Source organism: Manacus vitellinus, unplaced genomic scaffold (assembly GCF_001715985.3).
Source record: "Manacus vitellinus isolate BGI_N305 unplaced genomic scaffold, ASM171598v3 scaffold_70_pilon, whole genome shotgun sequence".
NCBI lineage: Eukaryota > Metazoa > Chordata > Aves > Passeriformes > Pipridae > Manacus > Manacus vitellinus.
Window position 1 is genome coordinate 2,897,450 of NW_021940754.1, and position 21,405 is coordinate 2,918,854.

Below are 21,405 nucleotides of genomic sequence, written 5' to 3' on the forward strand. Positions count from 1 at the left end.
TACTTTTGTTTGATTTTTTTGATAGATGGTATTGAAACTGTGGATGCTGGGTGGCTGACATGTCAAACAGAAATAAGATTACGTCTGCATTATTCTGAAAAACCACCTGTACTGATATCTAAGAAGAAATTTAAAACATCGAGGTTTAGGTAAGAGCCTGCTCATCTCAGTATGCAATTTACCTAATGTTAATTGTCAATACTACTCTTTCTTCTTTACTTAATTAATACACCCTTTAAATTAATTTTGGGTTGCTGATAGGGGTGTACTATCAGGCTACTTCCAAAGTATTTCAGCACAAATACTTACTCCATGCTCGTCTTTGTGTTTCTTGCTTTTTGGCTGGAACTGCAGTGCTCCTACACAATTCTCTGAAGGTGTCCCTGCCTATGGCAGTGGCTTGGAACTGGGTGATCTTTAAGGTCCTTTCCAACCCAAACCATTTCATGATTCTGTGATACTTGATTTCTTAATGGTTTTTTTTCCAGTTTTGATTCCCCCTCCCACCAATTCCAACTTCTGATGAATGGGAAGTTTAATTAAGAATTAATACTTACAGTGTGCTCTCCAGAGCTTTTGTCTTTTTTCCTTGCTTGTTATAGCTTATGTTACTGAGATAATTCACTTTGTGTGGAAGGTTTGCTCTGCATAATAAAGAATTCTGAATCTCATAGAGAGGTTCATTCCTTTCAGTCCAGGATTTTTCAGAAGTTGCATTCAGCTTAAATGATCATTTAGGATTTCTCAAGGGACTTAATTACTTCAGACTATATTACTTATGTCTAATAGAGTGTACTTATCTGCCTTATCACTGTTCATAGAGACATAAAATTGTGTGTGTGCTTAGCAGCAGCCACCACCATTCAAGTCTTGATGTTGATGATTACTGCTGTTTTCAGTGCTTTTCATTAGCCTTTTGGCATTATGGGTATCAGTCTGTGGAAGAAGGCTGTTTATTTGGCAGCCCAAATAGTTTGTTGAAGTGCTGCTTCTCAGACCATTAGTACAATTTTCATATTTATCCAAACTCAAGTTTTAGTAGTGACTTGAGCACTTAAATCTGACTAAAGTATGATTTAGGCAATGGCTACAAACTCTTGACTCTTATGAGGGCCCACTGCATGTAGTGCTGTCCTGCAGATAGTGGAGTTCAGAAGAATTCTTCTGTTGTATGAGCTTCTGCTCAAGCTTCTTTCTGATTCTTTATCGTTTTCAAGGACACTTCTGTAACTTAACCATTTGTTTTATATATCTGGTTGAACAGAGTAAAATTGACCCTAGAAGGCCTAGAGGAAGATGAGGATGATGAAGAGGGCCAAGAGAAAACATCCCCTACTGTACCTCAGAAAATGGCAAACACTGTGGAGTTCTCCTTAATAAGTAATAATGACTATAAATGTCGACACACTCAGCCAGACTGTGGTTATGCTCTGCAGCCAGACCGATGGATAGAGTACACGATACAAACCATGGAGCCTGATAACTTGGAATTAATCTTTGATTTTTTTGAGGTACGTCTCTTTACCCCTAGGAAGCAGCTCCAGTCTGCCTTTGAGAATTAGATTGAACTACTGTGAAGATTTCACTGTTGAAACAGGGCCACTGCCTGATATTCTTGGATATTCTGGATTTGTTTACACAAGTATGAGGCTATTGGCTCCCAGCCCATTTTGCAGAAAGGTTTTGTGAGTCTCCTTGATGTGGCACAGAACGTTTTTCAGTTCTGATTATTTAGATGTCAGTACAAATTAGACTCAAATCTCTGTGTGTGGTATTGTAGTTAGGTTGGTTTGATATTTATCCTTTACCAGAGCTACGTTTTGCATCTCCTGCTTGATCCTGAACAATGTGTATATGAACTAGTTATATCACAATTATGTAATCTAAATTTTTATGTTATAAGCAGAGGAGATTTCTCTGAATTAACCAGTGCAAATTAAAACTGGATTCTCATTACTCTATCTGTTATTTTGCACTCTATCTTTCCTCCGAAAGATCCTAATATTCAAAGTCCATTTTAAAAGAAAACAGATTTTTATCTCTTCATACTGTGTATGCAGAAGAAAGTTTTAAGCATTCTCTCTTTGGTCTGAAAATGCCCTTAAGATCACTTACACTCATAATTGCAAAGTGTCTACACAGTTCCTTGACTATGGTCAAGTGCACGTTCTGTGTATTAGTTGCCTTCCCCCTTCCCTGGAAATGAATACAAAGTTATTTTAAGCATGTATGTTATTCCAGTTAATTTTTGTTCTAAATATGACTTGGGCTTTTTAGAAGACAGACTATTTCACACATGCAGTTTTGACCTGAAAAGCTTGTCAAATCTAAGTTTTCGAAGACAATTGTGAGATTTTTTTAGATTTCCATCAAGATTTTCACGTTACTGATAGTAATTTGCAACACTCGTACGTTAAACAATTTCGGCCTGAAATTAGAGTTGTCTGAATGCACAAGAAACTTGTTACATCAAGTGCCTGTTTGTATCTTCTGAGGAGCAAGGAAGAAGAGTTTGTTTAGAATTCTCACCTACATATAATATTAAGTTTTTTGTTGTTTTTTTGTTGTTTTTTTTTTTTTTTCATTTTTAGGAAAATTTAGGTGAGAAGGTAGTACAGGGTGATGCGCTCCCAGGCCATGTAGGTTCTGCCTGCCTCCTGTCATCCACAATTGAAGAACTTGGGAAGAGTGCTGGAATTATTACTCTTGCTATTATGAGCAGAAATCCAAGGAAGACAATTGGAAAAGTTAGAGGTACAGCCGATGCAAACAACAGATGTAGATAACTTCACTTGAAGTGATCCATTATCTATTGACATGGTGTTTTTCTTTTATTATTGGTGTTTTTCTTGTAGTGGACTACATAGTTATTAAACCGATCCAGGGATACACTTGTGATATGAAGGCTTCATATGCAAAATACTGGAAACCAAGAACAACTCTAGATGTTGGACACAGGGGAGCAGGAAACTCTACAACAACAGCTAAGTAAGTTTGTTTGTATTTTAATCTGGGGCGATTATGTTTCCTTTCACTGACATCAGTTCAGGAAGCGGACACTTAAAAAAGCTGCAGCCCGTGGTCAGTCAAGTCACTTCAATATGAAGTGTGGGTGTTCTCCAAAACAAAAACTTCTGATTTGTATTTCTGTTGTTTCAATGGACTTCTGTGCTGTGCTGCATCTAACACCACCTTTTTCTTTGCTGTTATTTCAGACTTGCTAAAGTTCAAGAGAACACCATTGCCTCTCTGAGGAATGCTGCTAGTCATGTATGTACACACGTTTTCACACATGTAGTACCTGTAGTTTAAACTAGGTTGGCTTGTATGCTTAGTTTCCATGATTCAGTACAGTGAATGGTAGTTGCACTGATGTTAAATTATGTCAAATCACTGTGTAAGTTCCCTGAGTAGTGGGAAGTAATACCTAGATCAGACTCTTATTTTCAAGTTAATAAAAAAAAAAAAATCAAGACTTCTTCCGTTTAATATGTTCTAATACAGAGAGAATTTTAATCTCAACCCTGTAGAGACATAGGGTTGGAATAAATTTGAACAAAATGAATAAAATTTTGGCACTGCTGGAGTCCGTCAGCATAACTCTCAGGTGCCAAACGTCTCACTCAGAGACTGCTGTGTAACAAAGCCTGGTGTCTGAAAATGTGACCTGGGAGCTTAGCTGATAGAATAAAACAGTCCTTTGTTTTGGTGCTTGCTACAGTGAAGACTTGAAACTCTAAGAGAAGACTTTCAATCACTAGCTTCATGTGCCTAAACTCTGTGATGGAGGTGGTCATTTTTTACTCCTTCCAGTAATCTTGATCACTGAAGTGTTCTGTGACAAGAATGATCTAGACAGTCTAGTGCAGCAGAGTAGCTGGAGGCAGAAGTACATTCAGAGGTTCTTTGGCTCTTGTTTTCACAGTCATGTGCTGCTGTGAGATCACCTGCTGCTTAACTTCTCTATCCTAAGCCTTTATACCTTAGTGGTATTAATACAGGTTCTTGCAAAACACCTTTGAAGTTTGTTAAAGGCATAGGAGCGGAATCTGGAGTTGGCTACTGGTTCTGGAGTACTCCCCAAGAGTCCTAGCTGAAAGCTTTCTCTTCTTTTGAAGTCAGAGTATAATTTGAACACAGTGACTGGAACATGCGCTGACTGCAGACCAGAAGAAAACTGTTGCTACTGAATTGTTTTGAACAGTGGTTCCTAATCTCTGGATGGGACACTGCAGGTTTATGGACAGGTTTTAAAAAGCCCATAAGAAATGTGCATTGAGGCGGAGATTTACTATGAAGTCAGCAGCAGCAGCACCAGAAAAGAGCTTTCAACTATTTGCAGATTGAGAAGGCTGAAAGCCACTGCTCTAAAAATATTTTTGCTGAGAAAAGTGCTGAAAAAAGCCTGTCCTATTTTCTCTGTGAACTGATTGGAAAAGTGTGAGTCAGGATGCTAATTTGATGAATGGCATTCTTGGAGGCCTTTCAAAGGAATGATTTGCAGACAGTCAAAATAAGTAAAAACCTCAAACCTTTTACTGTTTCTCTTTCTTTCTGACCCTCCCTCTTTTCAAAAAGATTGTACTTGTAGCTCTTGGATCTTTCTTCCCCTTTTTTTAAGTTCAACAGAAAATAACATACAGCTGAAAAGGACAGGAGAATACTGGATGCAGCTATTTCTCCTCTTGCACATATAACACACTTCTGCTGTGTTAGTCACTAGTGACTCCAGAAGCTTGTTGCTGTATGGAATGTCTCCCTAAAGCTTTACAATATGTAGCCATCCCTTGTCTCTTGGTGGGGTGGTGGAGAGGAGGGAGGAAGGACACTGCAAAGGCATGTATGTTTTAAACATCTATATTTAAAAATATCATCTTAGCCTTTCTTTGAAACCAGGTTTACAATACTTGAATCTTACTAGATGGTTTACAAGATTGAGCAAGATATATATATATATATATATATATATATATATATATTAGAGCTGCATTATGGTAATCAAAATACTTTCCTGTATGAATTTTTTTTCATTATTAATCTGTTGCTGAGTGTAACTTAACTGGTAACAGGGAGTTGAATTCAACTTCTGTGTGATATCCAGGCCCTGTAAATACTGGACAACTTGTGTGCAGGTCTGTAGTCCTTGTGCATAAGTAGTTAATGATTTTTTTGTTTTGTTCTGTGTGTTCTTCAATTTTCTGTAGGGAGCAGCATATGTGGAATTTGATGTACATCTTTCTAAAGATCATGTGCCTATTGTATACCATGATCTCACATGTTGCATGGCCATGAAAAAGGTAAAGAGGATGACATTTGTATTTTATTTATAAGTATGACCATTCCAGAAACTGAAAAGCCAAGCTCTCATAGAAATAATTCTGGGGACTCAAAGGATGGGATGGGAATTAATATGCAGCATTACTCTGTGCATGAAGTAGAGCAGGGAAGTTGAGTTTTTCCTTTTGATATTGTAGAAAGAGCTTTTGAGATGCACTGGTTTTTTGGCACTCCTCAAGCCAACATTATAGTTGTCATTTAGCTTTCTTTTAAATTTAAGATATGGAAGAAAAAAGCAGGCAACTGCACTATATTCAGTAGTGCCTGGGGGACTGTTTTAGTTTGCCAGAGCAGTCTAAAACAACTTCTGCTTGTTTCTTTTTGAGGGAGAGTTAGTGTGATTCTTAGCATGACTTCCTCACTCTTACTGACACTTAAATGTTTACTTGTCTTAAGTAGTTATGTCCTCATAACTCTTTAGGTCAAACCAAAGTCTGCTTTGTTTGGATCTCAGTAGATGGACAGCAGAAAAATGGAAGAAACAAGGATCTCCTTCATTTAGAGAGGTTGATTAGCCAAAACCGGCCTGACTTCCATTATTTTTTTTTAACTCTTTTTTTAACCCTTTTTAACTTCAGCATTTTGCTCTGTTCCTTAACTGTGAGGTAAACAATATATTTCATGTCTCATGTGTGAGACTGAAGAACTCTTGGATTGCTCAGTGGATCAGAAGAAAAGGAGCTAAAACAGAGGTTCTACGAGCAGACTGTCCTGTCTTCTTGGCCCTAAGTCTTGTGTCATCAAACTCTCACACCCTTTGCAATATTGCAAATTATAAAAAACTTGGTTTTGAACAGTTGTGGAAATGGAACTTTACTAAGGGAAGTGGATATTCAGTGTATCTTCAATCACTACTGTCTTGCTCAGTAAAATTTTCTGTGGTGAAGAGGGGATGTGAGAAATGGACAAAATTTTTTTGACACCAGATCTTTATTTTGGGAGCAGGGTGTGAGTATCTCAATTTTACCCCAAGACATTTGTCTTTTTTTATTAGTTTCTGTGACATTGGATAGACAGTAGTAAACTGCCTTGGAGTATTTTTTACTGCATTTCTTTACTTGCAAACCTTTTTCCTGATTAACCAATCAAGTTTTTATAGAATAAATATACTAACTTTTTGTGAAGAAAGAACTTCTAAGCCTCTGGCTTGTGTGAAACAAATCCTGTTTTTTTCAAATGGACACTTGTTCTATGCTTTTAAGTGACTGTGTTGTCTCCTGAAAACTGATCATCTTATTAAGATATAACTTGTATCCTTATCAATAAAAGAGGAAAAAAATAGTTGCCTTTAATGCTACCATATTAAAAGCATGTAGGCTTTTTTTGTAGTTTTCAGTTGTGCTTAATTATGTATTGTTTCTCTTCAAAGAAACTGGATACAGAGCCTTTGGAACTGTTTGAGATTGCAGTCAAAGAACTTACATTTGATCAGCTGCAGTTATTAAAGGTATTGTTACTTTGGCTAGTACAATATGCTATGTGTAGAATTTCAAATCGTGTATGAAGCTTAGAGTTTTTGGCAGTAACTAAAGACAGTTTGGGAGAGCACAGTTCTAAAAATTGTGTGAATAGAACAATTAGCTAATTCCAAGAAAAATACTTTTGCAACATGGTTACAACTTCAATAAATTTCATTACTTGCATCTTCTAGAAAGGTGGTCTGACAGCTTGTGTAGATCCACATCATTATGCTAACAGTGAGAATTTTTAAAAAATAAGGAAGGTTGAAATTGAAGGTGGGGTTCATTGAAAGCCAATGCTTTGAAGTCTTTGAAGAAAAACATCTGTCCTGAAGTCTGTCTCATTTTCAAATGTTGGAGGGGTTGCACTGAACTACTCTACCTTCTGAGCAGAAGTGCCCTGTCTGACTCAAAGGGGAGCCGGGGGATGAGACTGGGCCACTAAAGACCCCACTGAGATACCTGTCCTCAGTCAAGGAAAGCATCTGGCTGATCCAAGAACTATATGATCATTTTTACTTGAAGTTACTTGCTCTACTTCTTTCTGTGGAGAGGGAATTTGAATAGAGCGAGGGAGTTGGTCCTGTGCCTGGCTTGATTCTGTCTCAGTATGTGACAACGTTATGACACTGGTCAGCCCTCTGCACTGGATTAAACATAAAGGAGAGATTAATGCTCAGACTTCTTCACATCTTGCTGTTGAATTATACTATGTGTGCTTTTACCCTTGAACATGTCCTTTCAATTTTCAGTAAGCATGTTTTCCTTGAAATCTTTAAAACAAACTTTGAAAGGAAATTGTGATGTGTACTAGGATGTCCTTTATTCTTTTGCAGATTACTAAAACTGTGTCTACAATGGACCTTTAAACTTAAAAACTAATTTATAAGGAAATTTAGTTACATTTTGCATGTAGGAAGACCTCTAGGGGTAGAGTGTTTGCTAATGTTACTCTTATGTTCTTCAGCTGGCTCACGTGACTGCCCTGAAAGTAAAAGATCAGAATGGTACGTACTAGTTTGGAAGAGTCTTGAGATTGATTCACTACCATGTACTTATACATATTCTGTGGCTACAGTTGCTTGTTCTAATCACATTTGCCATCTTCCTGAACACTTCTAAATGCTTATGTAGTTAATTCTGTGCATGCTGTGGACTTCTTTGCTGGGAAGTAAATATCTCGACAGAAGTTACTCCCTTGAGAAGAGGGGACAGGACTGTGGAAGGTGCATGTATATGGATCAATATATATTTATGAATAAACATAACAAAGTTGCCACTAATGTTTCATCTTAGACTTCTCTAACTTCAGCTCTTCAGAATTGCCAGCAAGAACTTTGGTAACTGCTGCAGGGTGTCTTATAGGTGCTGTAGTTTTTGGCCTTAATTCATCCCCTTTATAGGGACAGCAGATGGTCAAAGTACCTCGCACATCCTCCCAATCTAGGAAAAGATAAATTAAATAAGCCTTGATAGGCAAGGCTGCTTCTACTGGATGTCATTCAGTGAGTGAAGTGGTGAAGGATGGGAGAAGCCATTTCTGATCAATATTATGGCGAGTTTTTAAATGATTGTCAAAACATTTTTCCCACTGGCAAAACAGGAATTGCCAACACCATCGCTGGAGTATGTCAGTGTTAGAGGGAAGGCATAGGTAATCAAAAGGTAGACCTGATTCATTCTTCACTCCTAAAAGTCTTATGAGTTTGAGCCAGCCTTTTCTTGCTGGGATTACTGGGATTATGCTGCTGTTTGTTTTGATTCAGTATTTTGTATTTCTTTCCAGCATCTTTTCAAGAGGAGGAAAACTCTGCTTTTGAGACCCAGCCATTTCCTTCACTGCAAAGAGTAAGCAAACCTTATATATAAGGTTTATATACAAAGAATATGGATGATAATGATGATTGTGGAACATGAAAGTATGTGCTTTACTTTCAGCTTTGCACACAAGGGATTCTAATTTTTGGCTTTAGGTCTCTGATATCAATGCTGGAACTGAGAATATGGGCTTCATTGTTGGCCACTGGAAGCTTTTCAGTGCTTAAAAGTAGTACTTTGCAGATATTTCAAGCTTCTTAATTCATGAACCCAAGTTGCATAGCTCAGGGTACACAGGGGCATTGCATTTTAATGCATTGATAATTGTTTCTAATGTTGAAAAAAACCAACCACCTGGCCTTAGGGAGTTAATCACATAGTGTTGGCCATCTAGCAGAGCCAGCCACAGAGAAATATGTCCTCATTCATGACTGTGTGAGCTTCACCTTTGATTTGAAGGCACCTTACAAATAATTCTTTACGAGAATTTCATGTGAAAGAACTTTTGTTCTCATCATCGTCATTGTAATAGCAAGCTCATGGATTTCGTACTTAGGACTATGTGTTTATATATATTTCTGGAGAAATAAAACTTCAGGAGTACAAATGGGGCATTTTCTTATATGTGTTATGGTGAATTGACCTGCATTTGTGCCTTGTCAAAATTTTGTCCTTAAGATTTTATCCATTTGTATGCATTTGAGTAAAAAAGTGTATATGTATCTTGTGTTAAATGTTAAAAACTTGGGGGGATTAATTTTACTGTTAGACACCATTGGCACTAAATTCCAGTGTATTCTCCCAAAAATTACCTTCACAATGCTTTGCTGTCCTCCTTTACTGTGGGGTCTTTTCATAATGAATTTTTTTTCAGGTCCTGGAGTCTGTTTCTGAAGATGTTGGGTTCAACATAGAAATAAAATGGATCTCCCAGCAAAGGGTAAATAAATGTACCTGTGATTTACTTTAATTCTCTGACAGCTAAAGTTTGTAATTACTGGTGCAGTAACACAAGCAACTGTTTCCTTCTAGTCAGCAGTGTTGCAGACTCAGCTGGATTGTTTAGTGTTCAGTCTAGAAGGAAAAAAAGGCTAAGACTGGAAGCCTGGAGTGGGGGAAGGAAACTAAGGAGAGTGATAGGTGCAAGTCCATATGCATGGAGACATGCTAATAGTGCTCTCAGAGACAGGTCAGCTGCAGGAAGACAGGTACTTGCTATTCTCAAAGAATATCTCATTTCTACAAATCTTACCACTGAATTTGTATGTTCCACAGAATCACAGAGTGGGTCAGGTTGGAAGGGACCACAGTGGGTCACCTGGTCCAAGCTCAAGCATTGCACAGGATTGTGTTTATTTAGAAATAACAATAGAGAATATCTGCTGTAGGTTTTGGTGGACTGTCAGGGAATTACTTTACATTTCAGGGAAATCCTTTGCATTTTCAAAATTAGAATAGGCTTCCTAGAAATGTTTTCCTTGGACAGGGAGACAGTGAATTTTTCACTGAATCTTACTGCTGTGAGAATTCAGTTGCCTCTCAGAGTGTCAGTCCTGTAGAGCTGTAACTAACAGTCAACAGACTGAAGGGTTGATTTCTGTATTCGGACTGGCAAACTGAATTTTCATTTTACTCAGGTAGAATGAAAGACCATTGCTGGTTAAAATAATTTCAGTAACCATTAATTTAAATGGCTGAAGCTTGTTCTTTCTTTTTCTAGGATGGACAGTGGGATGGCAACTTGTCAACTTACTTTGATATGAACCTTTTTCTAGATATTATTCTAAAAACTGTTTTGATGAATGCTGGAAGAAGAAGAATTGTATTTTCTTCTTTTCATGCAGATGTTTGTACAATGTAAGTTAAGAAGATAAATTATGTATTTTCTTTTTCTCTTTTTTTTTTTTTTATAAAATTTACTTTGTACATAAGAATACCCAACAGGAACAAATAACAATTTGTTTTGCTTAGACATAAACTTTGGGTGCCAAAATAGTTGGGAACTGAAACAAGACCACTTTGCCATTGGAAATGACTCCAAAATCAAACGGGAGAACAAAGTCATAGTAGATATTTTTGTCAAGTGCCTTCCTGAATGCTTCACTCTTTCTTGACACAACAAAAAAGGACAAGGTTTCTTCTGGTTATCCCAAAGTCTTTTTTTTAGTCATGCTCCAGGGGTGTGCAAGCCCAACTTAAAAACCAAATCATCTTGTTACAATTTTTCACTGAATCTGCCTTTTTGAAAGGACGGAAAACAAAAGAACTTTGTGTTGCCCATGTTTGGTTTAGGTTTTCTTTGTGGTTTTTGTTAAGTGGTTTACTTTGCTTTTGTGGAATGTCATATTGAAGGTATTGGGGCACAGAAAAAGCGTAGAAGTTGAACTGGTGAACAAACAGTTGGGATATATAGGAACTAAAAATGTGGTGCAGTACTTGGTAACCAAAACTGCTTCAGCACTGTTAATGAAAGGCTTTATGGAAGCTTCATTTGATGCTGCACTGATGAAATACCATTGAAGAGTCAATGGGCAAGGCAAAACCAAGTCAAGGTACTGATAAAAGGGTTAAGAAGCAAATGTGTGAGAACATGCCAATCTCAAAATTTTGCTTCCATCTGTTGTAATTTCATACCACTGTACTGGTATCTAAGTTGAAAAATACATTAGTAAGGTTAGGTTCTTGATATTAACCATGTTTAGAAATTCTTATCATGGATCTTCATATTACTCTAACCTTAAGAAGAAAATTACAGAATTAAACAGCCTTCAAGGATTTTATATAAACATTTTGAGGATGTGGGTCTGAGTTCAACATGAAGTCAAGCTTCCCTTAAACTGTGTGTTAATCTCTAATAATGGGAAAAAAAATAAATAATTTGAGCAGTTTGTCACACAGTTTGATGCTAAACTGTAGTACCATTTCGTTGCACCAGCTAGGAACTAGAAGAACATTCAGCACAGAGAGGAATTCCACTCAAAACAGTAAGATTGAATTCCCCTGCTTTTCATTTTTTCATTTCCTACTTGTGAACTTCTTTTTCTAACAGGATTCGGCATAAGCAAAACAAGTATCCTGTGTTATTTCTCACCCAAGGAGAATCCAAACTCTATCCAGAGCTTATGGATCTCAGATCTCGCACAACTCCAATTGCCATTACTTTTGCACAGTTTGAAAACTTGCTGGTAAGCTGACAAGTTCTGGTACTACTCTGAAACTAAATTATTACTACTTGTTTTAAATCTATCATTTTTCACACAAACACTTAAAATTACAACTAACCTCATAAAAGAAATACAATGAAGTTGGGCAACTGCCAAAATAATGTCCATTGTTTCAAATGTCTAATACAGTGTTTTAAAAATAGCACTATCAATAAACTCTCTAATTGGATAAATTATTTTTTATTATTATGGATGGAATCATAAGGAGCTCCAAGTGTCAAAGATTAAAAAAAACTGATTTGTTTCAGAAACATGAATTTTAATTGAAGTCTTTTGTGTTTCAGGGAATTAATGTGCATTCTGAAGATCTGCTGAGGAATCCATCGTTTATTAAACGGGCCATATCTGAGGGCTTAGTTATTTTTTCATGGGGTGATGATGCAAATGACCCAGATAACAGGAAGAAGTTGAGAGAATATGGTGTTCATGGGCTAATATATGACAGGTATTTAATTATAGCTTTTATAAATAATCATCATCATCATCAAGCTTAGAAACTATTATATCTTGATTCCAGTGAAATGTCACATTGCTTCTTGGTTGACTGGGTACAGAATATCTTCCTTCTTGTACTGCAAGTACAAGAAGCCCATAAACCCAGATCAAGAACAAGTCAACACTTATTCCCACTCTTTCAGCAAATATGAAGCAAAATAATTTGTTTGTTCTGAGATTAACATAAATGTAATTTGATTCTTTAAAGAAACAGCGCATGGCACACACATTTAAGATGCTACTGGTATTCATGATGATAGTTTTTAAGTTATGTACATGATATGGTGAGGACAATATTATTTAACGGTTTGACTGAAAGCTTAAGCTTTCTACATGAAGCTGTGGAAATAGTTAACACAACTTAAGTGAATAATTTTAATTTTTGCCAGCATTCTGTTGTGTTTCAAAGCTGTGAATTCACCATTTTTCCTATTAAAATTAGCTTGGAGGGATTCTAGGGTGAACTGCTAAATTAGTCACTACAGAAGGTAGCTATTCTATTATTTCCAGATAATTCAGGTAGACATCAGAATATCAGGGTAAATATTTGAACAAAAGCATTTTTGTGGTATTTAGTTCCTCACAAACACCAAAAGTTTTAGCTCATTTGTCACTGAAGATGTGAAATTCATTAATACAAGATGATGATTAATTTGAGAAGCTGTATTAGATGAGAAATTCTGATAGATGAAGAAGAATGTCATTGGGAAAGCATTAAGTGTAACTGAAGTGTCAAATTATAGATGGCTTTCAAGCCTTTTGCTTTAGTAAGGGTATTGCTTTGCATATTGTTTTACCTGAAAAAAATAAAAAGGGAGGAAAGGGATTAATAATTGTCAAGGGGTCTGTTTTATGAAGTGAAAACTGAGAGTCAGTTTAACATATCTAGAGGCAAGAAATCAAATAATGTTTGCTCTGTCTTTCTCATTGAAAAAAACCCAGTTAATTCTATTATCTGTTCTTGACTGTTAAGAGTCCTTCCAGAGTGGTGGGTCCATTGCTTCTCTGGTTTGCCAGAGGTCTCACTTCTTGTACTGTATAGAATGTCTCCTATTCTCTGGCAATAAAAAAGTATAACTAGATTTTTACATTGGGGATCAGCTTCAGACTGAAGACATTAGAACATAAGTCATCTTTCTTGCCACAGCAGTGCTGTGTGTTGTACCTCATGACTGAGGCCCCCTTTAGTTGGTGAAAATTATCTCTGGACTAGAATGCAGATGAAACTCTGACTCTTTGATGTACAATCCTAGAGTAACGAGACTGGATCCTATTATGTGCATAACTTAAAGTAATACATTATTGGTTCATGAATAGGTGGGGTATTTTAATGAAACGCTGCTGTGTAAAATATTCTTAAAGTGTCTGTTCATCTGATGTCTACTAATCCAGTCTTCCAGGGTAGCTTATTACTCCTTGTGCAATGCATATTCACTACTATGGTAAAAAAATCAAGAAGGTGACAGCCTCATTTTTGACTTCATGTTGCTTTTCTTACTCCAGATACTCAGCACTACTTAAATGCTGCTGCACTGCTGTCAAGGCTGCAAGTCTGCTACATGTCATCTTATGGTCCCTTTTGTGCTGTTTAGTGTGGTTTGAGTTGTAGTAGGATAACAGAACACCTTTTATCTCACCTTTTGGTGACTAGCCAATTTGTTGGAAATCTGAATTCCCTTGTGGATTTAACTGAAGAAAAACTTCTTAACTTCCCTGCACTATTTAGATCATCTAGATTCTTAATAGCGTTCATCTCTCCTCTCGCTGCCTGCCCCGTCTATCACTTCCACTTTAACATCTTTCCACTTTATTAAGAGGAACCCCAGAATTAATAGTAACTCCAAAGCTGTTTAAAAACAGTAGTTCTGCACTGCATTTTTTTTTGTTTTTCAAGTTACAAACTGCAATTTGAGTAGCAAACAATTATCTTTTTTCAGTATCGTTGCAGGGAAATCTGGTTCCCCTTTATTCCTCTAGAATGTTCCTTTGCAATTCTTAATTACTTTTCAAAACTTATTAATTGTCTAAATAAAATTAAATTCAGTCTTAATATAGGTCCCTTTAGGAGAAATATGACGCTTTCTGAAAGTTGCATCAGATGTCTCAAGGTGTACACTTTGAAATGCAGGTGATATTTGCAAGTCCTGGACAGAATGTCAAAATGTAAAACGTGGCAGCACATGTTTCCACTCCCACTTGGAGCTGCTGGGTAAAGAGGCAATCTTCCAGATTGTTTGAGACTATGAAGTTGATATTAAGAGTTTAAATAGGTATGGTGTAAACATCCATATTCCTGTGCTGTTTGAAGTTTAGAAATAAATGTATTTAAAACTACTGTGAAGCAGAATTCGAGAGAGAGATGTACTTGCCTGTTTCAAGATCTAGAAGTAAGTAGGGACTGCAGTAATTAGTGTAAAGCCAGTTCATGCTATTGTTGTGTCTTCAAATTCCGGAATATTTCTAGGCCTGAGTCAAGGCTTGCTTCTTCCATGGTTTCTGCAGAATTTTTGTTCTCTGGATTTATGGCTAAGTCCAGATATTTATCAAAAATCGCTGTGCCTGGTGTTCTGTGTTGCTGTTTACTAGACCTTTACTTATACTACCTTAAGTGCTAGTTACCTGAATAAGCTAGGAAGAGAATAGAGGAATTTTAGTGAATTTTTGGTTGCTTTCGTGTGGCCCTGAGTTACTGTATGCAGTAGTGATTTCTGAGATAATGAACTGTCTGCATAGAGATAATTTCTGTAAGCTGTGTTTTCCAAACTTTAATCATCCATGTAGAATTGGCCAAAACACTGTAGCCAGTTGTGAAGATGGCAGAAACACTGTGTCCTGAATACCAAAAGTTGGGGATATCAAGCACTGGGCAAAAAAAAAATGCAGGTAGGGGGTTCTGACTTTGCTTTGCATGAAGAAAAGCTGCAAGACTAAATCTGGGAAGCTTACAAATGCCAACAGTATTAAAAGAATGATGTCACTGGGGCAGAGGAAAGAACACACACACCTCTCTGCCCCCATCCAGTCCTTTCTCCACTTGGGCTGCAGGTTATTAGATATATCCAAAGACATTAAACCAAATGGATGTTGTGGTGCTGTTGCTGGGATGATACTCTACTATTTTCCTGTGTTCAACTAGTTTCATCTCAGTGTTTAAAGTAACCAAATTACTTATATTAAAAAAGGACAACCTACAGAAAGGTGCCACCTCTGCCTTTGGGTCCTTATACAGAAGAATACTTTATGTGCATGACTTGGGTATATTCTGTCTACACAGAAATCTCATCCTTAAAATGCTTTATTAGTATGATGTTTAGATTTTAATTAGAGAAGAAACTTTAACTTATTGTAGTGAAATTCTCTGGCTTGGCGAAAAATGATGAATTTTAAAGCAGGATTTGTGGGGTGATTTATCTGGTATTTTTCTCCTGGGTAAGCTTTGTTAAACAGTCCAGGAAATACTTCTGTATTTGAATATACTTAACTCAGTAAGAACAATGCAGTCTTATGTTTTTACACCTGTTGGCTATATATTAAATACCAACGTGGAGAGGGAGTGGGTGCTAACCTACACTTGCATTATCTTTTTTCATTCACTTTACATGATCTGAATTTTGTTTGCTGAATAATACACACAACTACATAAAAATGCTAAATCAGTTATTCTTATGCTGAAAGCTTTTCCATGAGAGCTTTCTTAGGCTGCATGTTGCATTTGTGGACTCTGGACAAAAGCTCTGTGCTTGATTGGTATTAGTAACTTCCCAAAATTTAACACAAATTTAGCTGGCAATCAAGGCAAAAGCATTCCAAACACTTCTCAAAAGTAGAAGACTGTCTAAATCTGCGCTGTCCTGTTTGCCTGAAACTGCATGTTACTTAAATAACAGCATGGATATATGAAGGAAGTGGACTAGTATTAGTTGATTTATAATTTAATCTAATTGATTAAGATGTTATGCAGTGGCAATCTAAGTCTTCCCTGTTTTGTGAGTTGCAAATAAAACTAAACTCAAGTTTACCTTGATGCAAAGAAAAATGAAGAGTTTTAATCAAAAGCTTCACAAAGTCTTTTTAGCATGAAAATAGGATTTCAGTACTGATGACTTTTGTCTCATATGTGTTTTCAGAGGTTGCAAAAACACCAGACAGGAGCTAAACACATCAGTTTTACATCCACTGCATGACCCTGCAATGTCCTGCAGGTCTTTTGTAGAAAGTGCTTATTTTAAAAAGTAATTTTTAAAGGATTCTTTCCAGTCTTCTGCGGGGCTTACTCATTAATAGGAAGTTGAATGGAGGAACTTTGGTGCATAGCTACTTACAAATAAGTGTCCTGTTGAAGAATGAAGGATAGGGAGATGTTACTGATTTTGATGGTGAAGTTGGAAATAATTAATTAAGAGACATCCTGGAACTATGCTCTGTTTCTACAAACTGGTGGCTTACTTTCGTGGACCCGAACGAAAAGTGAGGACAAGAAATTCCGAATTACAAGCTGTGCTTCAAAGTGTCTCCTCTGCTTTTGCTCTAGAAGAAACACTATATACACATTGGAGCAGACTGGCTCTGGTGGTCAGGTTCAAAGGAGCTTGGAGGGTTGGATTCATCCAAAATGTCAATTGAAAAGAATTTAATATGAAGCAATAATTTGAGAGTTTATGCTGTAGTAAAGAACTAATAAAACACCTGCTAGAAACATGCTTAGCCATGTTCTAGGAACAAGGTGCTTAGAAATTCATAATGTGTAAGCCAGCTTAACTGAAGAAATACCTGCATCCTGGAAAGAAGGCAGAGCTTTTATTTTGCAGATAGCTTCCATAAGGCAATTTTGGGTTATATCTTAGGCCTGTATTGGATTATGGGTGCTATGCAAGTAATTTAACTGCTATGCCTTCTATTTGAATTTCATAAAAACAGACAGCATTTATCCTCACTTCAAGGAGTTTCTTCACAGAAATTGTCCTCGATCATACTGTGGAGAATGTGATCCATGTCATTATTTCCTGTAGAAGTGTTTCCTTATTTGAATCCTGTTATTATATCGGTCTTTGAGCTGCATTTTGTTTTGGATGTCTCAGAGTTGCCAGCAGTTCACAAGTCGTCTTGTTGGGGTAAAAAGGCACCTTGCACTCTGTTATTTTGGTTGTGACACTGCATTCCTTTTGGACATACCTTGAAAACTTACGAAGGACAAAGGATGATGAAATAAAACCAAAGTAATTTTTTGAAGGAATCATAAGGAAAGGTATGAATATTCATGAAAGACTAAGGCAGAAGCCATGGTAATTTCTTCCAGAAGTTTTCATTTGAAGGAGATAAACCTGGAGATGTGCAATACCTGAAACTGTATATGCACAACTGGATTCCCAGAAGGAAATTTTGGATATAAATAACATGCTGATGTTAGAAATTACTGTTGGGAGATCAGGATGTATCCCTATCACAGTACGTGTTGTGCCATAGTTGGGCTACAGGAACACGAATGCTTTTGCTTTATAATGAGTTACACCAAAACAGTGTTTGAATTATGCTCAGTGTCACTGTCAGACTCAAAATGTGTGTTGGATTTGGACAGTCTTGTGTGAGGTGACATTTTAAATCCTGCAGGTTTGTTTACATGTGTGAAAACAAGAAATTGAAATGAGCACAGACTATTTGAAATGGTGTAGGTAGTTAATTTACATTAGGTATGAAGAAAGATCAGATTTTCTGGTTTTCACTCTTGACCTAATATTGTTATGGTAATTCAAGAGGGGTGGTTCTGAACTGGGGGGAGGTGAAACACTTATTGAAGCAGTAAGTATAAACTCCTTTCAGTATAATGTACAAGTAGTATATCAGTCTGTTCAAATAATCTCAGGGCTCTGAAATTTCTTATGCTCTTAAGTTTGAAGCCTGGAAAACTGCTCTTACGGTTTTGTGCCACTGTTTGGCACTGTTTTGTGCCACCTGTAAAATCACATTTTTTCAGGAGATGAAGTAAGTAAATGCCAATGGGTGGCTTTGTAGTATATCCAATGAAATACTAATCAGTCTGTGTAAAAGGAATACCATTTTATATTGCAAGATGAGCAGCAAAACTTTGGATACTAACCTCAAGTGAACTGTCTTTATAGACTTGCCAATACCTAATTTTACTCTATTAGGGGAAAAAAAACCCCAGTTGCTTTATCTAGTGTGCATTTCTGTCAACTGTCAGTTTATACTTATCAATGTTTTTTCTTTTCTCATTTATTCAGGATATATGACTCAAATCCTGAGCAACCAAATATATTCCAGGTGGAGCAGCTGGAACGTCTCAAGAGAGAATTGCCAGAGTTGAAAAGCTGTGTGTGTCCCACAGTTAGCCACTTCAAATCCATAGTTCCATGTAAATGTCATAATAGTTACCTGGAAGAGAAAGCTGTAGATAACTTGAAGAGTGTTCAGATGCAAAAGGACTAATTTTAGGCAGAATGCTGTTTTGTATCTAGCAAATTTTCACTATTGGAACAGTCCTGTCTATGCTTTCAGGTTGGTTTATTTTATTTTTAAGTCTCCAAATAGCAATAACTGTGTTCCTCCTTCCTAACAGTACTTACTAAAATGTCAAACTGTTAAAATATTCAGCCAGTCATAGTTATTGTTCCAGTTTACATATGCAGTTTTAACTTTCCCCTATAATCATGTAAAATCCTGAAAAACAAAATTAATGCTAGTACTTTTAAAAAACAAATTAATTAAGCAGTCTCAGTAGTGAAAGCTCAGAAACTAAATCTTAGGAAATTACACTGAATACAAATTACAATACTGAATATGCTGAAAAATTGTTTTGACTTTGATTTTACTTGGAGGCTGACAAGCTGTAGCATTTGTCTGACAACAGGAAATTAAGAGAGTGAGATAGATATAAATAGATCTGGCCTATAAAAAGATCTGACTGAATTGGTACCTCATATATATGTATTTGCACTGATAGATCCACCTGTACAAAGCTTTGTGCAATTTGAAAATATTTATATAACTTTTTTTAGTAAACTGCAATCATTTTTTCCCAGTTCATTGGACATTTAGGCTGCTTCCTTTGTTGTCTTGTTTGTCAGTTTGTACTGTGCCTGTGTATAGCAATTAGGGGTGAACCACAAGTATGATTTTATTTTTCATTTTCATTAGTCGCACACAGGCCTGCAAAACTTTAAAAATGTTGCTAATAATTTTAACAGAATTACAGAAACATCTTCAGTGGTTGAGAATCTCTTTTTGCACAGTAACCTTAATGGACAGAATATGTACCATGCACAAACTCTACAGAATGCATGCTTTATCTATTAAGCATGAAATTTAGGTGTTTGCTGAGGTCTTTGCATCTTTATGGTGCTAGTTATGTGTGAAGGATGCAAGGACCAACTCAACAACTTAATCTTTTTTGCCTAAAAAAACCACAAGCCTATTTATTCACAAACATTTGAAGAAAAGGCTGTACCATAAGTGGTTTGTCTTATTTACATAATGCAAGCTACTAGCTTTTGTACTTAGCAAGATTTTTGGCTTTTACCTTGGAGCAAGAATCACAAATGTACTGAATGCAGATAATCGGTATTCTCTTGACTGGTATCTATCCTCTGTAATTTATTTCAAAGTCATAGTTTAGAGTTCTTAATAGATAAGTATGCATGTCCTTTTTCCTCCTGACATTGCAGGTCATGCCAACACAACAGCTGTAACTTTCTACTGAAGTGTTAATGTATAATAAGAATGGAAAATATTTATTTTTTTTCTCTTGTAAATTGACAATGAAAACAATAGTATGTACTATATTCTTTATATACGGTCATCGCTATGTAGAACTGATTGTACAAAGCCATTGCAAATAAGTGCTTGAGCCTGCACTGCTGAGCAGTTTGAAACAGCTTGTTTTGACTTGTGTATTTGAGTATTTAAAGCTGGTTTTTTTTGTCCTGCACAAACAACACAGTAATGATTAGGTATCTGGAAACCGCCTTTTAATAAAAAAAACAAACAAAACCCTACAACCTAAACAAAAGTTGGAAGTGTATGAGCTGTGTTTTTGAGAAGGGGAGGGGGCACTGAACCAGAGTCTTTACATCAGGAACTTGCAGCTCTTATGATACTTTCTTCACTTATGTGATTATTTCTTAATTTTTTTCTCATTTGTATACCCATATAGGATTCTCTTGACAAATCTTGAGGGCTTTATCAACAGATACTCAGTGCTTAGCAGAGTTTGTGTCACTGCTCATGAAAGCTGGAGAGCACATCCACAGAGATGTTGAACGTGATACCTATTTTGTGTGAAGGTGGTTCAAATGTTGTGCTGTCTGAAGCACCCTCTTGGACTGACCACAGTGTGGTGCTCAGAAGGGCTTCGGCACCCTTAAATACTTGTTTCACACCTTTCAATGCCCAGAGAACAGCAATTGACTATTCTGTTTAAGGGGGGCAGGGGAGAAAATAAATACACCCACTGTGATGATTTTACAAGATAGTTTTGAGCAGTGTTACAATGGTGTTGTTTTCTTGCTGACTCCCTTATTTTACGAGTAAGTTGTCAGCAACTTCCTCTCAACCTGACTGCTTTAACAAGCTCTTCTGCTGTGTCAGTTCTTGGAGCTGAGCTTGGCCACTCTGAACAGCCAGGAAAGAAAGCCTGTAACCTTTGGGTTTCAGGTGCAGTTGGTGGGCCAGCCTGGGCACTCCATGGGTAGCAAGAGCTCTCTGTCCCGGCATCTGAGCAGACCAGCTCAGCCCAGCTGCCCTGTGAGGCCTTAGGAGGTAACGAGGGGTGGAGCTGAGAGGTTGTTTGTGGGAGATTTATACGGCATGGAGGAGCTCCTCCTAGCTCAGCCCAGCTCAGCCCAGCTGTCCTGCAAGCTCTAATCAGCTGACCACTGGATGGAGCTGAGGTAGTTTGTGGGAGATTTAAACTGCAGGGAGAAACTGCGGTTCAGCCCAGCTGCCTTGCGAGGCCTAATCAGCTGACCAGGGGTTGGAGTCGAGGTCGTTTCTGGGTGACGGAAACTGGCCCAGGGAGTGCAAGCAACCACAAGTGTGGCCAACAGGAGCTGTCAGGC

The 21,405-nt window shown here is 37.1% G+C and overlaps 1 protein-coding gene across 6 annotated transcripts in view; it reads left to right on the plus strand.

Moving 5' to 3' along the window:
- GPCPD1 (glycerophosphocholine phosphodiesterase 1) overlaps positions 1-20,352 on the plus strand; it is a 43,418-nt gene extending 23,066 nt beyond the window's left edge. For 5 of the 6 annotated variants that reach the window (XM_029964404.1, XM_029964403.1, XM_018084414.2 and 2 more), the window contains exons 7-20: positions 26-149; positions 1,265-1,511; positions 2,592-2,754; positions 2,856-2,988; positions 3,216-3,270; positions 5,205-5,297; positions 6,707-6,784; positions 7,765-7,804; positions 8,584-8,645; positions 9,490-9,555; positions 10,336-10,472; positions 11,665-11,800; positions 12,124-12,284; positions 18,574-20,352. In XM_029964404.1, the coding sequence (XP_029820264.1) occupies positions 26-149; positions 1,265-1,511; positions 2,592-2,754; positions 2,856-2,988; positions 3,216-3,270; positions 5,205-5,297; positions 6,707-6,784; positions 7,765-7,804; positions 8,584-8,645; positions 9,490-9,555; positions 10,336-10,472; positions 11,665-11,800; positions 12,124-12,284; positions 18,574-18,778 (1,700 nt within the window). In that variant the 3' untranslated portion in view covers positions 18,779-20,352. Of the gene's footprint in view, positions 1-25; positions 150-1,264; positions 1,512-2,591; positions 2,755-2,855; positions 2,989-3,215; positions 3,271-5,204; positions 5,298-6,706; positions 6,785-7,764; positions 7,805-8,583; positions 8,646-9,489; positions 9,556-10,335; positions 10,473-11,664; positions 11,801-12,123; positions 12,285-15,115; positions 15,218-18,573 lie in introns of all 6 variants that reach the window. The other variant, XM_029964406.1, reaches the window with a different exon arrangement.
- The last annotated feature ends 1,053 nt before the right edge of the window (positions 20,353-21,405 follow it).